Source organism: Oreochromis aureus, linkage group 18 (genome assembly GCF_013358895.1).
Source record: "Oreochromis aureus strain Israel breed Guangdong linkage group 18, ZZ_aureus, whole genome shotgun sequence".
Classification (NCBI taxonomy): domain Eukaryota; kingdom Metazoa; phylum Chordata; class Actinopteri; order Cichliformes; family Cichlidae; genus Oreochromis; species Oreochromis aureus.
This window is the reverse complement of record NC_052959.1, coordinates 543,633-560,000: the sequence shown is the minus strand read 5'-3', so window position 1 is coordinate 560,000 and position 16,368 is coordinate 543,633. Positions and strand designations below refer to the sequence as shown.

The following is a 16,368-nucleotide window of genomic DNA, read 5'->3' as shown; positions in this document are numbered from 1 at the left end:
AGTGTTACTGTGCCACGTGTGTAATGAGCACATCACTGTTATTTCTGCGTGCGTCCTAAAAATCGATATCGATATTAGTTTAGGAGGAGGAATATGTGGTTCTGTGTTCTAACCATCCAGTGTGATCACTCTAATGAGTTAGACCACAAAGTCAAATGAGAAAAGCAAAAAAAGACAGAGCCAGAAAGTAACCCTAACCCTGTTAACGTTAAGCTGAACAAAGATGCATAACAGTTACATTTGTTTTTAAAATAAAATCTAACGCAGCTAATGCATTTGCAACTTAATCAACAAAGTGTTAACATTTAGTTTTCCTGGTTTTTCCTTCCCACTGTCACCAAAGTGCTTGCTCATAGGGGTCATACGATTGTTGGGTTTTCTCTGTGTGTATTACTGTAGGGTCTACCTTACAATATAAAGCACCTTGAGGCGAACCCATGAGCCTGGTTGTACAGAAGGATGTAGGGAGGATGCTCTCTGGATGTGTGATGTCAGTAAACACTTTGCTGATCAGTTAATGGTCTTAAATCCAACATGAACATCATTTAGTAAAAGATAGTCCTGTTTAGAGTACAAATGGAGTAAAAGTACTGTACTCTTTACCCAAGAGGCAATCTGAAAAATTACGCCAACATGGAGTTGACAAAAACTGCAGTTCTTCTAGGTGCCACTAGGGGAGGGCAGATTGATATTTCACTGATGATTTCTCCTTCAGTACGCCCCTCCTGTTTACAGTTTTTTCTGATTGCTTAAGCACATTTTTTGTAACTATTGGCTATTTTTGCAAAACTCTACACACAAAAAAGAAAACCTGTCACCCAATTATCAAAACATTGTAATTCTCTTGCAAAAGCGAACACAGCTAGATTAACTTTTCACACCTTCGTAAAAATGGTGTTTTCGTATCAAACAGTACACACAAGCCATCATCTACTAAGCACACAATGCACCAACTGCACACTGATGGTATGAATACAAAACACATCTGGCTTTTGCTTTCTCTGTGTACAGATGTCAATTTGAGGTCACACTTTTGTCATAGTGTCATGTAAACATACAAGGATCCAAACTTCAAGTATTGGTGTTTATTCACACTCATCAAAACCAAGACAAAGTCACAACACAAAATAGGAATTCCACAAAAAAAAGGAAAAAAAAAGACAATCAGCCTAGATCATGTCGTCTTTCTGGGTCCGGCCACAAAATTTCGTCCACATCGCATGCGATATCCTCCAGTCCAAGGCACCAGGGAAAATATCTCCTTGAATGCCGTATCCAGGCCTGACATGATGCCTGGTCAATATCTCCACATGCCTCCTCCATTGCCTGTAAAAGGGCTACCTGTTGATGAGGATGACGGTCGTACACTTTCCAGCACCAGGCAGAGAAGAACTCCTCGATGGGATTTAAGAATGGAGAGTATGGAGGGAGGTTGAGTGCCATGAAGGATGGGTGGTCTGTAAACCAGTTGTGGACCAAAGCAGCCCTATGGAAACTAACATTGTCCCATATGATGACATATCGGGTCTGCTCTGGTCTCTGAACAGTGAGCATGTCATGCAAGGTGTCCAGGAATGCAATAATGTGTGCAGTGTTGTATGAGCCTATGGTTGCATGATGGTGAACAACACCATTTTGGCTTATAGCTGCACACATGGTTATGTTACCACCACGTTGTCCTGGGACATTGATGATGGCACGGTGTTCAATAATATTCCTTCCCTCTGGACAAGACAAAACAAATGCAACACATCAGGCCCATGCACAGCACTACAGTATGCACTTCCAAATTCAGAACCAATGACACTAGCTTACCTGCACATAGTCATATCGCAGTTGCTTTACACGTTCTGTGTTTCTCTCGAAAGGAACTCTGTAAATTTGCTTCATTCTTATTCTGTGGCGCGCAAGTACACGACTTAGTGCAGAAATGCTTGCACTGTGTATATTTTGAAAGATGGTGTCATTATCAATTATGCGCTGCTGTATTTCGCGCAGTCTTATTGCATTATTGGCAATCACCATGTTCACTATATGGGTCTCTTGCTCTGGAGTGAACATTCTGCCTCTGCCCCCAACATCTGGACGTCTAGCAATTCTGTAAAGTAACAATTTCAGTATTTTTGCATGTATGGTACTGTTGTGTTTCTCATTAGAGTATGGCCGTGCTACAAAGTACTTACCGATTCTCATTTCGAAATGTCCTAATGATGCCTGCCACAGTGTAGCGGCTCAGTTTAGGCTGAACCCGTTGGCCAGCTTCCCTCAGGGTCATCCCATGGTTGATGACATGGTCCACTATTGTAGCTCTGATGTCATCAGTTATTCTGTTCCTTACTCTTCTTACCCTTCCTCTTTCCCCTCCTCGTCCTCTTCTTGCTCCTCCACGTCCTCTTCCTCCAACTTCTTCACCTCCACTTCCTCTCCCTCAGCCTCCTCTGATTCTCACTCTTCTCACTCTTGCTGCTCCTTCCATTGTACTCCACATAGACAGCTTACCTGTGGCCTGTTTATAGTGCTTAGGCTGATTGCAAAGTGGACTAATTATCTAAAACAGTTTTCACATGTGAAAGTGTGCCAGACAGTTGGCAAAATAGTGTTAATGATAGCCATACATGTGTATAATTTTGCTAGGAGTTTGTTGGAAATTTGGTAATTGAGTGTAAGCAGTGAGTTGTGTTTACAGTTCTGCAAAAAGGGTGCTGTGCAGTGAATTGTGCCTACAGTTTTGCAAAGTGTGTGTTACAAAATGGCAAACTGAGTGCAAAGCAGTGTTTGTGCTTTTAGTTTTGCAAACTCAGTGAGTGGTTTTGCTATAAGTGTTAATAGTTTTAGAAATTGTGCTATAAGAATCAGAGTTAGGGTTTAAGCATTCAGAAAAAACTGTAATCAGAAAGCAGAGATGACTGTGCAAACAGTGATCCTCTCACACCTGGCATGTACTCTCTGCTCCTTCCCTCCTCTGATGAGCTTTGTTGTAGTACCACGACCTGCCAGCAGAGGTCTTTCAGAGAGGCAATAAAAACCCAGGTGGCTCAGTGTTTCTGTCATGGCTCACATCAGATCTTCAGCAGTATTAAAGTTAATTTTCAGTGTTGTTGGTCATCATAGTTACTACTTTAACAGACGGGTTATATATAGGCTATATTCAGCCCACTGAAGCTTGTTAAATTAATATTAATATTTTATTTAATGATCATTGAAAAAGGCAGACTGTAATAACACTTTTGTGTGAACCGTAAAGTGAATTTATTTATAGATCCCATTTAGAACAACAGAAGTTGATCCAACGTGTTTTCCAGGAAAGTGCATTCACATTCCAGCTTTCCACAAAACCCAGTTTGGAACATGTGAACAGTGAACTGACGTGTGTATTACTTTTTTGAGGCTATCATGACTTATTCCTGGTCTGATTAACGCTCCTCTGTCCACATAACTTCACAGAAGAAATGTCTTCCTTGACCACCAGCAGCCCAAAGTGTAACTGCACCCAGCAGACCCACAATGCAACAGGTGAGCGCTCACAAGCATGTTATCAGTTTGATGTCACTGATTGTGCTCATCAGAGTCAGGACTTTAGTAATATGTTATAATGTATGATTGAAAGTCTTACATGGAGCAGGATTTATTTTTAGTGCTGATTTTTTCAGTCTTATTTCAGTTTTTTACAGTTTCCAAAGAGCAGTGCAGAGGCTGAGACTTCTCTCACAGTAGAAATGTGTTGGCTTTCCCCCCTCTCCCTCCCTGGGGGTTCACACTTCACTATCCATTCCAACCCCTGCACAGGAAAACACACTCAGACTGAGAGATGAGAAAGTCAAATGTTTCCTTCATGTCTGTGTGCTATACATGCTAATCTATCGCTCCCCTCTAAATGTGGCTCCTCTCTGCGTGCGCTCCTCAGCTTCTGAGGGATTTTATGTAACCCAGTGTGCATTCATCTGTGTCCACGCAGGTCTGAAGGGTCAGATGTGGTTCTGGGTGCTTCTGGGAAAAACTACCATCCTCCTCCTGAGCCTGGCCTCGCTGGCTGTAAAACACAAGACAGGATGAGACGGACACCCATATCTCCTCTCAGCATTGCTTTGTTTGTATTATTCAGTTTTAAGATATAGCCTCTTTTATTCTTTATTCTTTTAAATGTAAGCTCTGAATTATTTAGTCTGCAATTAACATGCATGCACACACACATTTGACTAAATACCCACTGCAAGCAACAATCACTTTATACTGGGCTCACTCATTTGCGGTAAATTTGTTTTTTTGTGGTGTCTGATTTGCTGAAGCTTTGCTCTTTAAATTAACACCAGGATCCATGATTTTGCAAATTATTTTCATCATGATTTGCTTAAAATAACAATTAAAACATGAAAAATGTGTTTTTAAAACAACTCAAGACATTAAAACAGTAAATAATTCACTTATTAACTCCCCAATAGTTTGCTCTGAGGCTGCATAACCAACACCAGATTATGTCGACTCCTTCAGTGGATGGAAGGGAACACGATAGTATTCTTCAGTATTACTGTCTGCACATAGATGAACATGGGCACTGGTTTAGGTCACTGTTGTGATCTATATCCTGAAAGGCTAATGATGCAGAGGCCCCTGAGCTGTTTGCTGCTCCCCTCGGTCTTCGTCCCAGCTTTCTTCTGTTCTCTTCACTCTCATACTGCTAAATAAATGCAACAAATAAAAAAATGGTCTTGTGTGCTCAGTTTACTTGTTTTAGATATTATTCTGGAAAAAATGTAGAGAGAGCTTGTTTAAACGTAGCTTTATTAAGATCATGACATTTTAGCATCTAGCAGTTAGCACAAGGGCCTAAAATAACAGTAATGTAACTGTGTTCCTGATGACGGGGATGATGAGAGTTTGGAATATCGTCCAGGTTTATCTGTATTATCATATGTACTGCTCAACCATCCAGGCAAGGAACTCCCAGAGAGTTGTCTTGATGCATTCTCAATCATCCAGGAAAGTAAATCTCCAAAAGTTGAATCTGTTCATCTGGACGTAGCGTTTTGTGGGAGAAACGTTTCGTCACTCATCCAAGTGACTTCTTCAGTCTCAGTCTCAGCTGACTTCACTTGGATGAGTGACGAAACGTTTCTCCCACAAAACGCTGCGTCCAGATGAACAGATTCAACTTTTGGAGGTCCCAGAGAGTTGGTTCTTCTGGTGTGGCTGCTGGGTTTTCAGTGGAGGAAACGTTTCCTCATCCATACATGTGACCTCCTGAGTCTGACTGAAGCTTTCCCCGGCCTTTTAAACAGTACATCTGGATACTGGTCAAAACTAGCACCATTACTCAGAATGGACTATGAGTTCAGTTTACTGGTCCTTAATTATTATAACCACTGATCAACGGCCATTTACAGAGAGCTGGGGACCGGCTGCAATCACAGCACCCACCCAACCAAACACACGACTCCACTGGCTCACTAAAAACGTCTCGTCAGAGGATGGTTGCAAATGTGCTCTACACATGATCCCCACTGCCAGTATCACTAAAAACAATGAGGTCATATATGCAAATGCCACAGTAATGCTAAAAGCACTTGGGTATAAGATTGTAAAGAGTAAGCTCCACACAGAGAAGAAGGCAGGAAGCCAAAATCAGTGAAGTCAGTGAACAGAGGTGCAGATAGACACCATGAGAAACATGTCCTGGGTGAAAAAGAAGCACTACAAGATGTTCGTAAATACAAAACAAAGGCTCACAGCTCGGCCCAGTGCAGAGATAGAGTAGAAAAGAAATGGCCTGCATTTGTATAGCGCTTTACACTACATTCAGCCATTCACACGCTGGTGATGGCAAGCTACACTGTAGCCACAGCTGCCCTGGGGCGCACTGACAGAGGCGAGGCTGCCGGACACCGGGCCCTCTGACCACCATCAGTAGGCAAACATGGGACTAGTATTTTTATCTTATCTTATATTTGGCATACAGCGTGGAGAAGCCTGGGATCGAACCACCGACCTTTTGGTTAGTGGCTGACCTGCTCTGCCACCTGAGCTACAGCCACCCCATGAAGAGGTCAAGAAAAAAATGGCTTGTTCTCCAAAGCTCCATGCCGTGAGGGGAAAGGGGAAATAGCACAAGGGCAGACCCACTCAAAGCTGAACTTGAGCAATTTGCTCACTGAAAGAACATCGTGGAGAAAGCAGCATCACATAAGCAAGAGCCAGTCAACCTAATAATGTGTCTTCAGAATGAAGAGTTGGACAGTGCCGAGACCTGACATTATTTGTGTCTACTGGTTGAAGAGGCTAATGGCCCTCGGTGATCAGCTGGCTGCACAAATATGGGTGCTGCTAACAGCAGGTACTCAGAGCTAGCTAACACGGGGCAGACCTTCGACCCTTCACCCCAACCCGTCGCAGCAGATGGCCCCGCCCCTCCTTGAGCCTGGTTCTTCCTGTTAAAAGGGAGTTTTTCCTTCCCACTGTCGCCAAAGTGCTTGCTCATAGGGGGTCATATGATTGTTGGGTTATTCTTTGTATCTATTATTGTAGGGTCTACCTTATAATATAAAAGTGCCTTGAGGCGACTGTTGTTGTGATTTGGTGCTGTATAAATAAAACTGAATTGAATTGACCACTTCTGAATGCAAACAATCCCTACAATGGTAAACACCCTTAAACTCACGTCTAATTACCTGCCTCTCCATAACATGGAAGCTCCTCTCAAGTATTGTAGTAACCAAGCTGAGAAAGACATGAGGGGTTACTGTAGCTGGGATGGCTCAGGAGGTAGAGCATGTCATCTGCTATGGTTCATATAGAACTGGTGACTACATCTTGACTGCATCCATCTTTTCGCCAGTCTCTTTAGCCTGTCACAAGTAGCGTACTTTGCACATTTACTGCCAAATAGTAAGAGATCATAGTAAGAGGTCATCAGATACAGGAATGGGCTAGAATGGCCTGTTTTAACATATACAGAAATCACAATGCTGTTTTAAAATAACAGCTTCATAATCGCCAAATTGCGGGATCAAGATTATAAACACGCAACAGCAGGGGGCGCTATGCTCCCCCGCTTACAGGTCAACACGAATTAAAAGAAGAAGAAGTGTCATGGCGCTGTCCTACAGCACGGTTACAGTGTAGCAATGAATCAGGCCAGAGTTTGTTCTTAAAGGCTCAACGAGAAGAACAACGGGAGGAGAAATGTTTCCTGAAACGGCTCAGCGTTTAAAAACGGCGGCTCCGCTCTTCTCTCACACCGCCTTTTTGACGGATTTGAGGCGGTTGTCGGCACATGGAGGGGCCCGGAGACACCTCACTGTCGGCCGCTGCCTTACAGCCAAGGTCCCCCCTCCGCGGAACCCTAGGGAGAGGGTCGAAATCCCGGGACTGGAGATGGTCACATACGGAGAGAGGATGCACTATGTCCCGGGGCTGGCGAAACCTGCTACCCAGCACTGGGAGAGGGATTACAAGGACCCGCGATATTACAAGTCTCCCCCTGCCCACGAGATGCTGCTGTACAAGGACAAGCCGTGTTATATGTTCAACCAGAGGACCAGCGCGCTGGAAGGTAACGGCTGTCTCACACTGAGCACGTCGCTGCCCGGTGGTCGCTGCCCGGGGTTCATTAGACACACATGAGCATTATTATCGAAGTCTACGGGAGTGCAAGTGATGCTTGGCTGACTGACAGGCCTCATCAGAAATCACTCATATGATGCTTGTTCATGTGCACCACAATCAAGATTTTAATAAATAGACGCAAAAGTCTGAAGGAGCTTTACTCTGAGAGAAGTTTATTTTGAAAGTCTTTGTAGCTAAACGTAGACCCACGTGATCACGCAGATTTGATTCATTTTAAAAAGCTGTTATTTGAAATCTTCAGTTTTATTTATATAGAAATTTTGCCTGTCGGTCTCTCAGGTGTGCGTCAGGCTGCCTGGCTGACCAAAACCCAGGTGATCCCAGGTCTCCCTGCACAGCTCCTTTCCCTCGTAGGGAACCCTGAAAATCAGATCCCAGATCAGGATGAGCGTGTACAGAATGCCATCAAACATGCGCGCTTCTGGGACACGACAGAGGATCGACCCCGTAAAGAGAAATACAGGTTGGGTGACATCTATACTTACACATGTGGTGTGGCTGTAGCTCAGGAGGTAGAGCAGGTCACCTACGGAATGGAAAGTTGGTGGTTCGATCCCAGGCTCCTCCAGTCTACATGTCAAGTATCCTTGGGCAAGATGCTAACCCATACATGAATGTGTGTGAATGAGAAAGTGCTTGGGAGAATGGGTGAATGTGGCATGTTGTATAGAGCGCTTTGGGTAAATAAAAGCGCTATACATACATACATACATACACATATATATATATATTGTATGGACCTGGACCAGGTGACCCTGAATCCTCCCTTAGTTATGCTGCAATAGACGTAGGCTGCCGGGGATTCCCATGATGCATTGAGTTTTTCCTTTCCAGTCACCTTTCTCACTCACTATGTGTTAACAGACCTCTCTGCATCGAATCATATCTGTTATTAATCTCTGTCTCTCTTCCACAGCATGTCTTTATCCTGTTTTCCTTCTCTCACCCCAACCGGTCGCAGCAGATGGCCCCGCCCCTCCCTGAGCCTGGTTCTGCCGGAGGTTTCTTCCTGTTAAAAGGGAGTTTTTCCTTCCCACTGTCGCCAAAGTGCTTGCTCATAGGGGGTCATATGATTGTTGGGCTTTTCTCTGTATGTATCATTGTAGGGTCTACCTTACAATATAAAGCGCCTTGAGGTGACTTCTGTTGTGATTTGGCGCTGTGTAAATAAAATTGAATTGAATTGAATAGAAGCAAACCTGCTGTCAGCTGCTCCAAATAAGCCACAGAGTCAAACGTTAGATCAGGCTTTTGTCTGCGGCACACCACATAATAAAGACTGACGAACATAAGAGCTGCCATTACTCATATCTATGCTTTTGTCCAAACACTCGACTCAACGTATACAGTGGAGTTAACGCATGAATACAGTGACCTGTCCCTTTATGAGCTCAGCGGTCCACTTCATCAGAGACTGGACAGGGTTGATGTTTTCAGACGTTCCACACAGGAGCAGTAATGATAGGCGGAGTCATAATAAGGCTCATATTACTTATTTTCGTATCGTATAAACTAACTTTCCCTTTGTTGCTTGTTCCTCAGCAACACTCTGCTGCTCAACCTGCTGCACCTGTGTGCGACTCTACAGTCCAGCCACCCAGCCGTCGGGAGGAGGATGCTTGCAGAGAACTACTCGCTGGCAACCACGTGGAAAAGAGGTATCGTACCCTCGTGCTCAGCAGGATCAGTTTGACTGCGAGTCGTGACTAATACGATCAAACGTGTTTGTGTGTCAGGCGAGGATCTCCTCCAGATAAGAGGTCAGAACGGTTTACTGCTGAACAGCATGGATCCTCTCCCAGAGGTGTCTGGTAAACAGGAGGTGGCCGACACAGTGGATCACGTCCTGGACACCTTCTATCCTGTCTCCCCGACTATCGACCTCCAGAAAGTGCACGTGTACAAAGAGGAGGTAAACCACACAGGTGAGAGGTTAACCAGCTGTCATCCTTTCTGTAACGGAGGTCTGCTGGGTCCAGGTGTGCCTGTGTGTGCTTCTGTCTGCTCCTCACCCTCAGTGACAGAAGTCTGTCATGTCCACTCAGGTTTCAGAGATGACTACCCTTACCCTCACGCCCACACGCTGTACTTCCTGGAGTCAGCTGATCCTCGTTGTAAGCTCCGCCCAGAGCAGTTTAGAACCAAGATGATCATGTTTACCTTTGGAAACGCGCTGGCCCGTGCACACAAGCTCTATGGGGTAAGCATGCATGCAAACGACCAGCAACACTTAACTCAGTTTGAACAATGTTGTGTTTCTTAATTATCCCTCTTCATCTGTGTCAGACTCGTCCCCAGCGACTCTTAGACCGTCCTGTGACCGTGCAGTCAGTCGGGACCAATGGTAGGATTTTCCAGTTCATGGTTTTCCAGCTGAATACCACAGACCTCTCAGGAGATGATGGAATTAAAAACCAGGTGAGCTGTATGTGAGGAATCCTGGGCTATATAGGGGTGTGGTCAGAAGCCTGCACACACTCGTGGGCATGAATGCTAACGTGTTTCTCTCCAGGGTGGAACGAGGCTACAGCACACGTCTTTAATGACTTTAAAAAAACAAGAATTGTGTGTAAAACCTTAAATGTGTTTTCTCTAAACGTATATGTGCAGATTCCAACATATCAGTGGTGCTGATGGCTCTGCAGTGTCAAGGCTAAAACCTATTAACGTGTCATAAGTGATCATGGAGGAGTGTCAGGTGTAGTTTCCATTTACACAGTTACATACATAGGATTTCTTTGATAGTACTCAGTTACTGACCAGTACTGGTCAGAAGGTGTCATGTTGCAGTTTCCAGGATCATCAGTTCAAACAGTTGTACGAGTTATTCAGATGAGCTGGATGAAGACCCAAACCGCCTCCCTCCCATCAGAGGACACTGGTTAGGATGTTCAGGAACAGCCCAGGGTCCTCTAGGTGTCCTCACACCTGCACTGTGTGCTCTCTGGTCCAAATCAGTTGATGACTTTGTAAACTTGTAGCTTTTCTTCATGGTTTGTTTTGTTTTCACATGGAGAAAAATCAGAGTGAAGCTTTCAAACCAGCCACTTCAAATGAACTCTGCAACTCAGCAAAGAAGAGCGGACGAATGATCTGCCAGCATCCATTCAGATTACAGCATGTTAACCTGTGTGGATTATTTATGCTGTGAAATCATTCAGCCTTGGAAAAGGAAAGTACAGGATGCTGACATCACGCCCATGATAAGTGTGTATGGAAATATCACTGCTGTAAATGCAGTCCATTTACAATTCAGTGCAAGGATTTTACTATAGATTTGCAGATTCAGCGCACGCTGTATTGTTCACCATGATTTTCTTCTTACAGCTCGTGCTATGTTGTGCTAAGTATCACTCTAGAACCTGTCAGTGTGGCACAAAGGCACGACTCATTCAATTCAATTCAATTTTATTTATATAGCGCCAAATCACAACAAAAGTCGCTTCAAGGCGCTTCATAGATACAGAGAAAAACCCAACAATCATATGACCCCCTATGAGCAAGCACTTTGGCGACAGTGGGAAGGAAAACTCCTTTTAACAGGAAGAAACCTCCGCAGAACCAGGCTCAGGGAGGGCGGGGCCATCTGCTGCGACCGGTTGGGGTGAAAGAAGGAAAACAGGATAAAGACATGCTGTGGAAGAGAGACAGAGATTAATAACAGATATGATTCGATGCAGAGAGGTCTGTTAACACATAGTGAGTGAGAAAGGTGACTGGAAGGAAAAACTCAGTGCATCATGGGAATCCCGGCAGCCTACGCTCATTGCAGCATAACTAAGGGAGGATTCAGGGTCACCTGGTCCAGCCCTAACTATATGCTTTAGCAAAAGGAAAGTTTGAAGCCTAATCTTGAAAGTAGAGATAGTGTCTGTCTCCTGAATCCAAACTGGAAGCTGGTTCCACAGAAGAGGGGCCTGAAAACTGAAGGCTCTGCCTCCCATTCTACTTTTAAATACTCTAGGAACAACAAGTAGGCCTGCAGTGCAAGAGCGAAGTGCTCTAATAGGGTGATATGGTACTACAAGGTCATTAAGATAAGATGGGGCCTGATTATTTAAGACCTTGTATGTGAGGAGCAGGATTTTGAATTCAATTCTGGATTTAACAGGAAGCCAATGAAGGGAAGCCAAAACAGGAGAAATCTGCTCTCTCTTTCTAGTCCCTGTCAGGACTCTTGCTGCAGCATTTTGGATCAGCTGAAGGCTTTTCAGGGAGTTTTTAGGACATCCTGATAATAATGAATTACAGTAGTCCAGCCTGGAAGTAATAAATGCATGAACTAGTTTTTCAGCGTCACTCTGAGACAGGATATTTCTAACTTTAGAGATGTTGCACAAATGGAAGAAAACAGTCTTACATATTTGTTTAATATGTGCATTGAAGGACATGTCCTGGTCAAAAATTCCTCGCCAGCATGTAAATACTATGCATGTCTTGGTGCTTCCTTGTGTTATTGAGGGTTTGTAATAACTCCACAACTTAGCAGCCCAGTTTAGCCCACAAACATAAGAGCAGACTGCTGTGAAGATGCTGGAACAGTGGCTACGTCTCTGATGGCCTCAGTAAACATATGTGGTTACTCAGCCTTAAGAAAGGAAGCTTATGGATGTGTCAACAAAAGTTGTTGTTTGTCCTCCAACTAATGAGTCCAAAGTTAAACTCCAGCAGTCTGTTTTATCTGTTCCATTTCGTCCGTTTGCAGATGTGGCTGGATGAAGACGTTGAGCTGTATGATTTTGCAAAAGTTCGACCACTTATTAAAAAGAAGCAAGTCAAGGTACAGTTTCTGTTTGTTTGAGGGGAGGCGTGGTTTTCACTAACTTTATCTGTGTAGCTATCCCCCTTTCTGTGAAGCTCCTCAGTGCAGTTACTGTACAGTTACTGCGCAGTTACTGTAGAGTACAGTTACAGTGCAGTTACTGTACAGTTACTGCGCAGTTACTGTAGAGTACAGTTACAGTGCAGTTACTGTAGAGTACAGTTACTGTAAACTGCACTGTAACTGTACTCTACAGTAACTGCGCAGTAACTGTACAGTAACTGCGCAGTAACTGTACTCTACAGTAACTCTACAGTAACTGTGCAGTAACTGCGCAGTAACTGTACTGTAACTGTACTCTACAGTAACTGCGCAGTAACTCTACAGTAACTGTACTCTACAGTAACTGCGCAGTAACTGTACTCTACAGTAACTGCGCAGTAACTCTACAGTAACTGTACTCTACAGTAACTGCACTGTAACTGTACTCTACAGTAACTGCGCAGTAACTCTACAGTAACTGTACTCTACAGTAACTGCACTGTAACTGTACTCTACAGTAACTGCGCAGTAACTCTACAGTAACTGTACTCTACAGTAACTGCACTGTAACTGTACTCTACAGTAACTGCGCAGTAACTGTACAGTAACTGTACTGTAACTGTACTCTACAGTAACTGCGCAGTAACTCTACAGTAACTCTACAGTAACTGTACTCTACAGTAACTCTGCAGTAACTGCGCAGTAACTGTGCAGTAACTGTACTCTACAGTAACTGTACTCTACAGTAACTGTGCAGTAACTGTACAGTAACTGCGCAGTAACTGTACTGTAACTGTACTCTACAGTAACTGCGCAGTAACTGTACTGTAACTGTACTCTACAGTAACTGTGCAGTAACTGTGCAGTAACTGTACTCTACAGTAACTCTACAGTAACTGTGCAGTAACTGTACAGTAACTGCGCAGTAACTGTACTGTAACTGTACTCTACAGTAACTGCGCAGTAACTGTACTGTAACTGTACTCTACAGTAACTGTGCAGTAACTGTGCAGTAACTGTACACTACAGTAACTGCACTGTAACTTCTCTACAGTAACTGTGCAGTAACTCTACAGTAACTGTACTCTACAGTAACTGCACTGTAACTGTACTCTACAGTAACTGTGCAGTAACTCTACAGTAACTGTACTCTACAGTAACTGCACTGTAACTGTACTCTACAGTAACTGCGCAGTAACTCTACAGTAACTGTACTCTACAGTAACTGCACTGTAACTGTACTCTACAGTAACTGCGCAGTAACTGTACTCTACAGTAACTGCGCAGTAACTCTACAGTAACTGCGCAGTAACTCTACAGTAACTGCGCAGTAACTCTACAGTAACTGCGCAGTAACTACTGTAACCGTACTCTACAGTAACTGCGCAGTAACTCTACAGTAACTGTACTCTACAGTAACTGCACTGTAACTGTACTCTACAGTAACTGCGCTGTAACTGTACTCTACAGTAACTGCGCAGTAACTGTACTCTACAGTAACTGCGCAGTAACTCTACAGTAACTGTACTCTACAGTAACTGCACTGTAACTGTACTCTACAGTAACTGCGCAGTAACTGTACAGTAACTGCGCAGTAACTCTACAGTAACTGTACTCTACAGTAACTGCACTGTAACTGTACTCTACAGTAACTGCGCAGTAACTGTACAGTAACTGTACTGTAACTGTACTCTACAGTAACTGCGCAGTAACTCTACAGTAACTCTACAGTAACTGTACTCTACAGTAACTCTGCAGTAACTCTACAGTAACTCTACAGTAACTGTGCAGTAACTGTACAGTAACTGCGCAGTAACTGTACTGTAACTGTGCAGTAACTGTACTGTAACTGTACTCTACAGTAACTGCGCAGTAACTGTACAGTAACTGTGCAGTAACTGTACTGTAACTGTACTCTACAGTAACTGTGCAGTAACTGCGCAGTAACTGTACTCTACAGTAACTGTACAGTAACTGTACTGTAACTGTACTCTACAGTAACTGCGCAGTAACTCTACAGTAACTCTACAGTAACTGTACTCTACAGTAACTCTGCAGTAACTGCACTCTACAGTAACTCTGCAGTAACTCTGCAGTAACTGTACAGTAACTGTACTCTACAGTAACTCTACAGTAACTGCGCAGTAACTGTACAGTAACTGTGCAGTAACTGCACTGTAACTGTACTCTACAGTAACTGTACAGTAACTGTACAGTAACTGTACTGTAACTGTACTCTACAGTAACTGCGCAGTAACTCTACAGTAACTCTACAGTAACTGTACTCTACAGTAACTCTGCAGTAACTGCACTCTACAGTAACTCTGCAGTAACTCTGCAGTAACTGTACAGTAACTGTACTCTACAGTAACTCTACAGTAACTGTGCAGTAACTATACAGTAACTGCGCAGTAACTGTACTGTAACTGTACTCTACAGTAACTGCGCAGTAACTGTACAGTAACTGCGCAGTAACTGTACTGTAACTGTACTCTACAGTAACTGTGCAGTAACTGCGCAGTAACTGTACTGTAACTGTACTCTACAGTAACTGTGCAGTAACTGCGCAGTAACTATACTCTACAGTAACTGCACTGTAACTGTACTCTACAGTAACTGCACTGTAACTGTACTCTACAGTAACTGTGCAGTAACTGTACTCTACAGTAACTGTGCAGTAACTGTACTGTAACTGTACTCTACAGTAACTGTGCAGTAACTGTGCAGTAACTGTACTCTACAGTAACTGTACTGTAACTGTACTCTACAGTAACTGCACTGTAACTGCGCAGTAACTGTACACTGCAGTAACCGCGCAGTAACTGCGCAGTAACTGTACTGTAACTGTACTCTACAGTAACTGTGCAGTAACTGTACTGTAACTGTACTCTACAGTAACTGTGCAGTAACTGCGCAGTAACTGTACTCTACAGTAACCGCGCAGTAACTGTGCAGTAACTGTACACTGCAGTAACTGTACTGTAACTGTACTCTACAGTAACTGTACTGTAACTGAACAGTAACTGTACACTGCAGTAACCGCGCAGTAACTGCGCAGTAACTGTACACTGCAGTAACTGTACTGTAACTGTACTCTACAGTAACTGTGCAGTAACTGTGCAGTAACTGTACTGTAACTGTACTCTACAGTAACTGTACTGTAACTGTACAGTAACTGTACTGTAACTGTACTCTGCAGTAGCTGTGGAGTACAGTAATGCAGTCTGCATGGATTTTTAGCTGTAGCATTTTTGATGCATAGTTAAACAGACTGAGTGAAAAGTGTTACAGAAGTATTGCTCATGCTTCCTTTTGACTGTGTGGTGGGAGGAGCCACAGTGAAAATGTAATGGTTCTGATTGGTTGCTTTGTGTCTCCACAGATACCAGCTGGTCTGGCAGGATACAAGCCTGAGACGTTCAGCAAGTTCCTGGCACTGTACCTGCATGGAGCTGTGTAGGACTGCGTACATCATACATCTGTTTGTGTGAGCGATGCGCTGCCAGCAGTCAGTTGCCTGTAAAGTCTGTGTGTGTGTCTGCGATCTAAACCAGCGTCTTATCAAAACTCCTGATTTTCTTTCGGTCAGTAACAGCGTGCTGGTGTTTCATGGAACTGCACCCACACTTCATCTACATCTTTATAATAACTTCTGAATAAAGGCTGCTTTTCTCAACACTGTTTATTCTTTCTTTCTCATTAGGTTTATCAAGTTGTTCATAAGTAAGTTCTTATACTCAAAGCTAAGGCTAAGTCCTGAAGCACTTTTCATGTCAGTACTCAACATGTTTTCGTTGGGTTGCTATTCTATGTTAAACATGTAGACATACTTTTCCTTCCACATCGAAAAGCAAATGAGTGGTTTTACTGTTCAGTGACTATATTTATGCTCATGTTAGAACATGGCCTCTGGCCTAGAGCGATCTGTATACTTATAGAAAAAC

At 43.6% G+C, this 16,368-nt stretch overlaps 1 protein-coding gene across 1 annotated transcript; it reads left to right on the top strand.

Annotated features, from left to right (window-relative positions):
* The first annotated feature begins 7,052 nt into the window (after nucleotides 1-7,052).
* mrpl37 (mitochondrial ribosomal protein L37) lies at nucleotides 7,053-16,100 on the top strand. The gene is made up of 8 exons (XM_031739470.2): nucleotides 7,053-7,546; nucleotides 7,900-8,083; nucleotides 9,163-9,278; nucleotides 9,357-9,545; nucleotides 9,666-9,820; nucleotides 9,907-10,038; nucleotides 12,326-12,400; nucleotides 15,807-16,100. Exons 1-8 carry the CDS (start codon nucleotides 7,177-7,179, stop codon nucleotides 15,882-15,884), a joined length of 1,299 nt encoding a protein of 432 aa, XP_031595330.1. The 5' UTR covers nucleotides 7,053-7,176; the 3' UTR covers nucleotides 15,885-16,100.
* The last annotated feature ends 268 nt before the right edge of the window (nucleotides 16,101-16,368 follow it).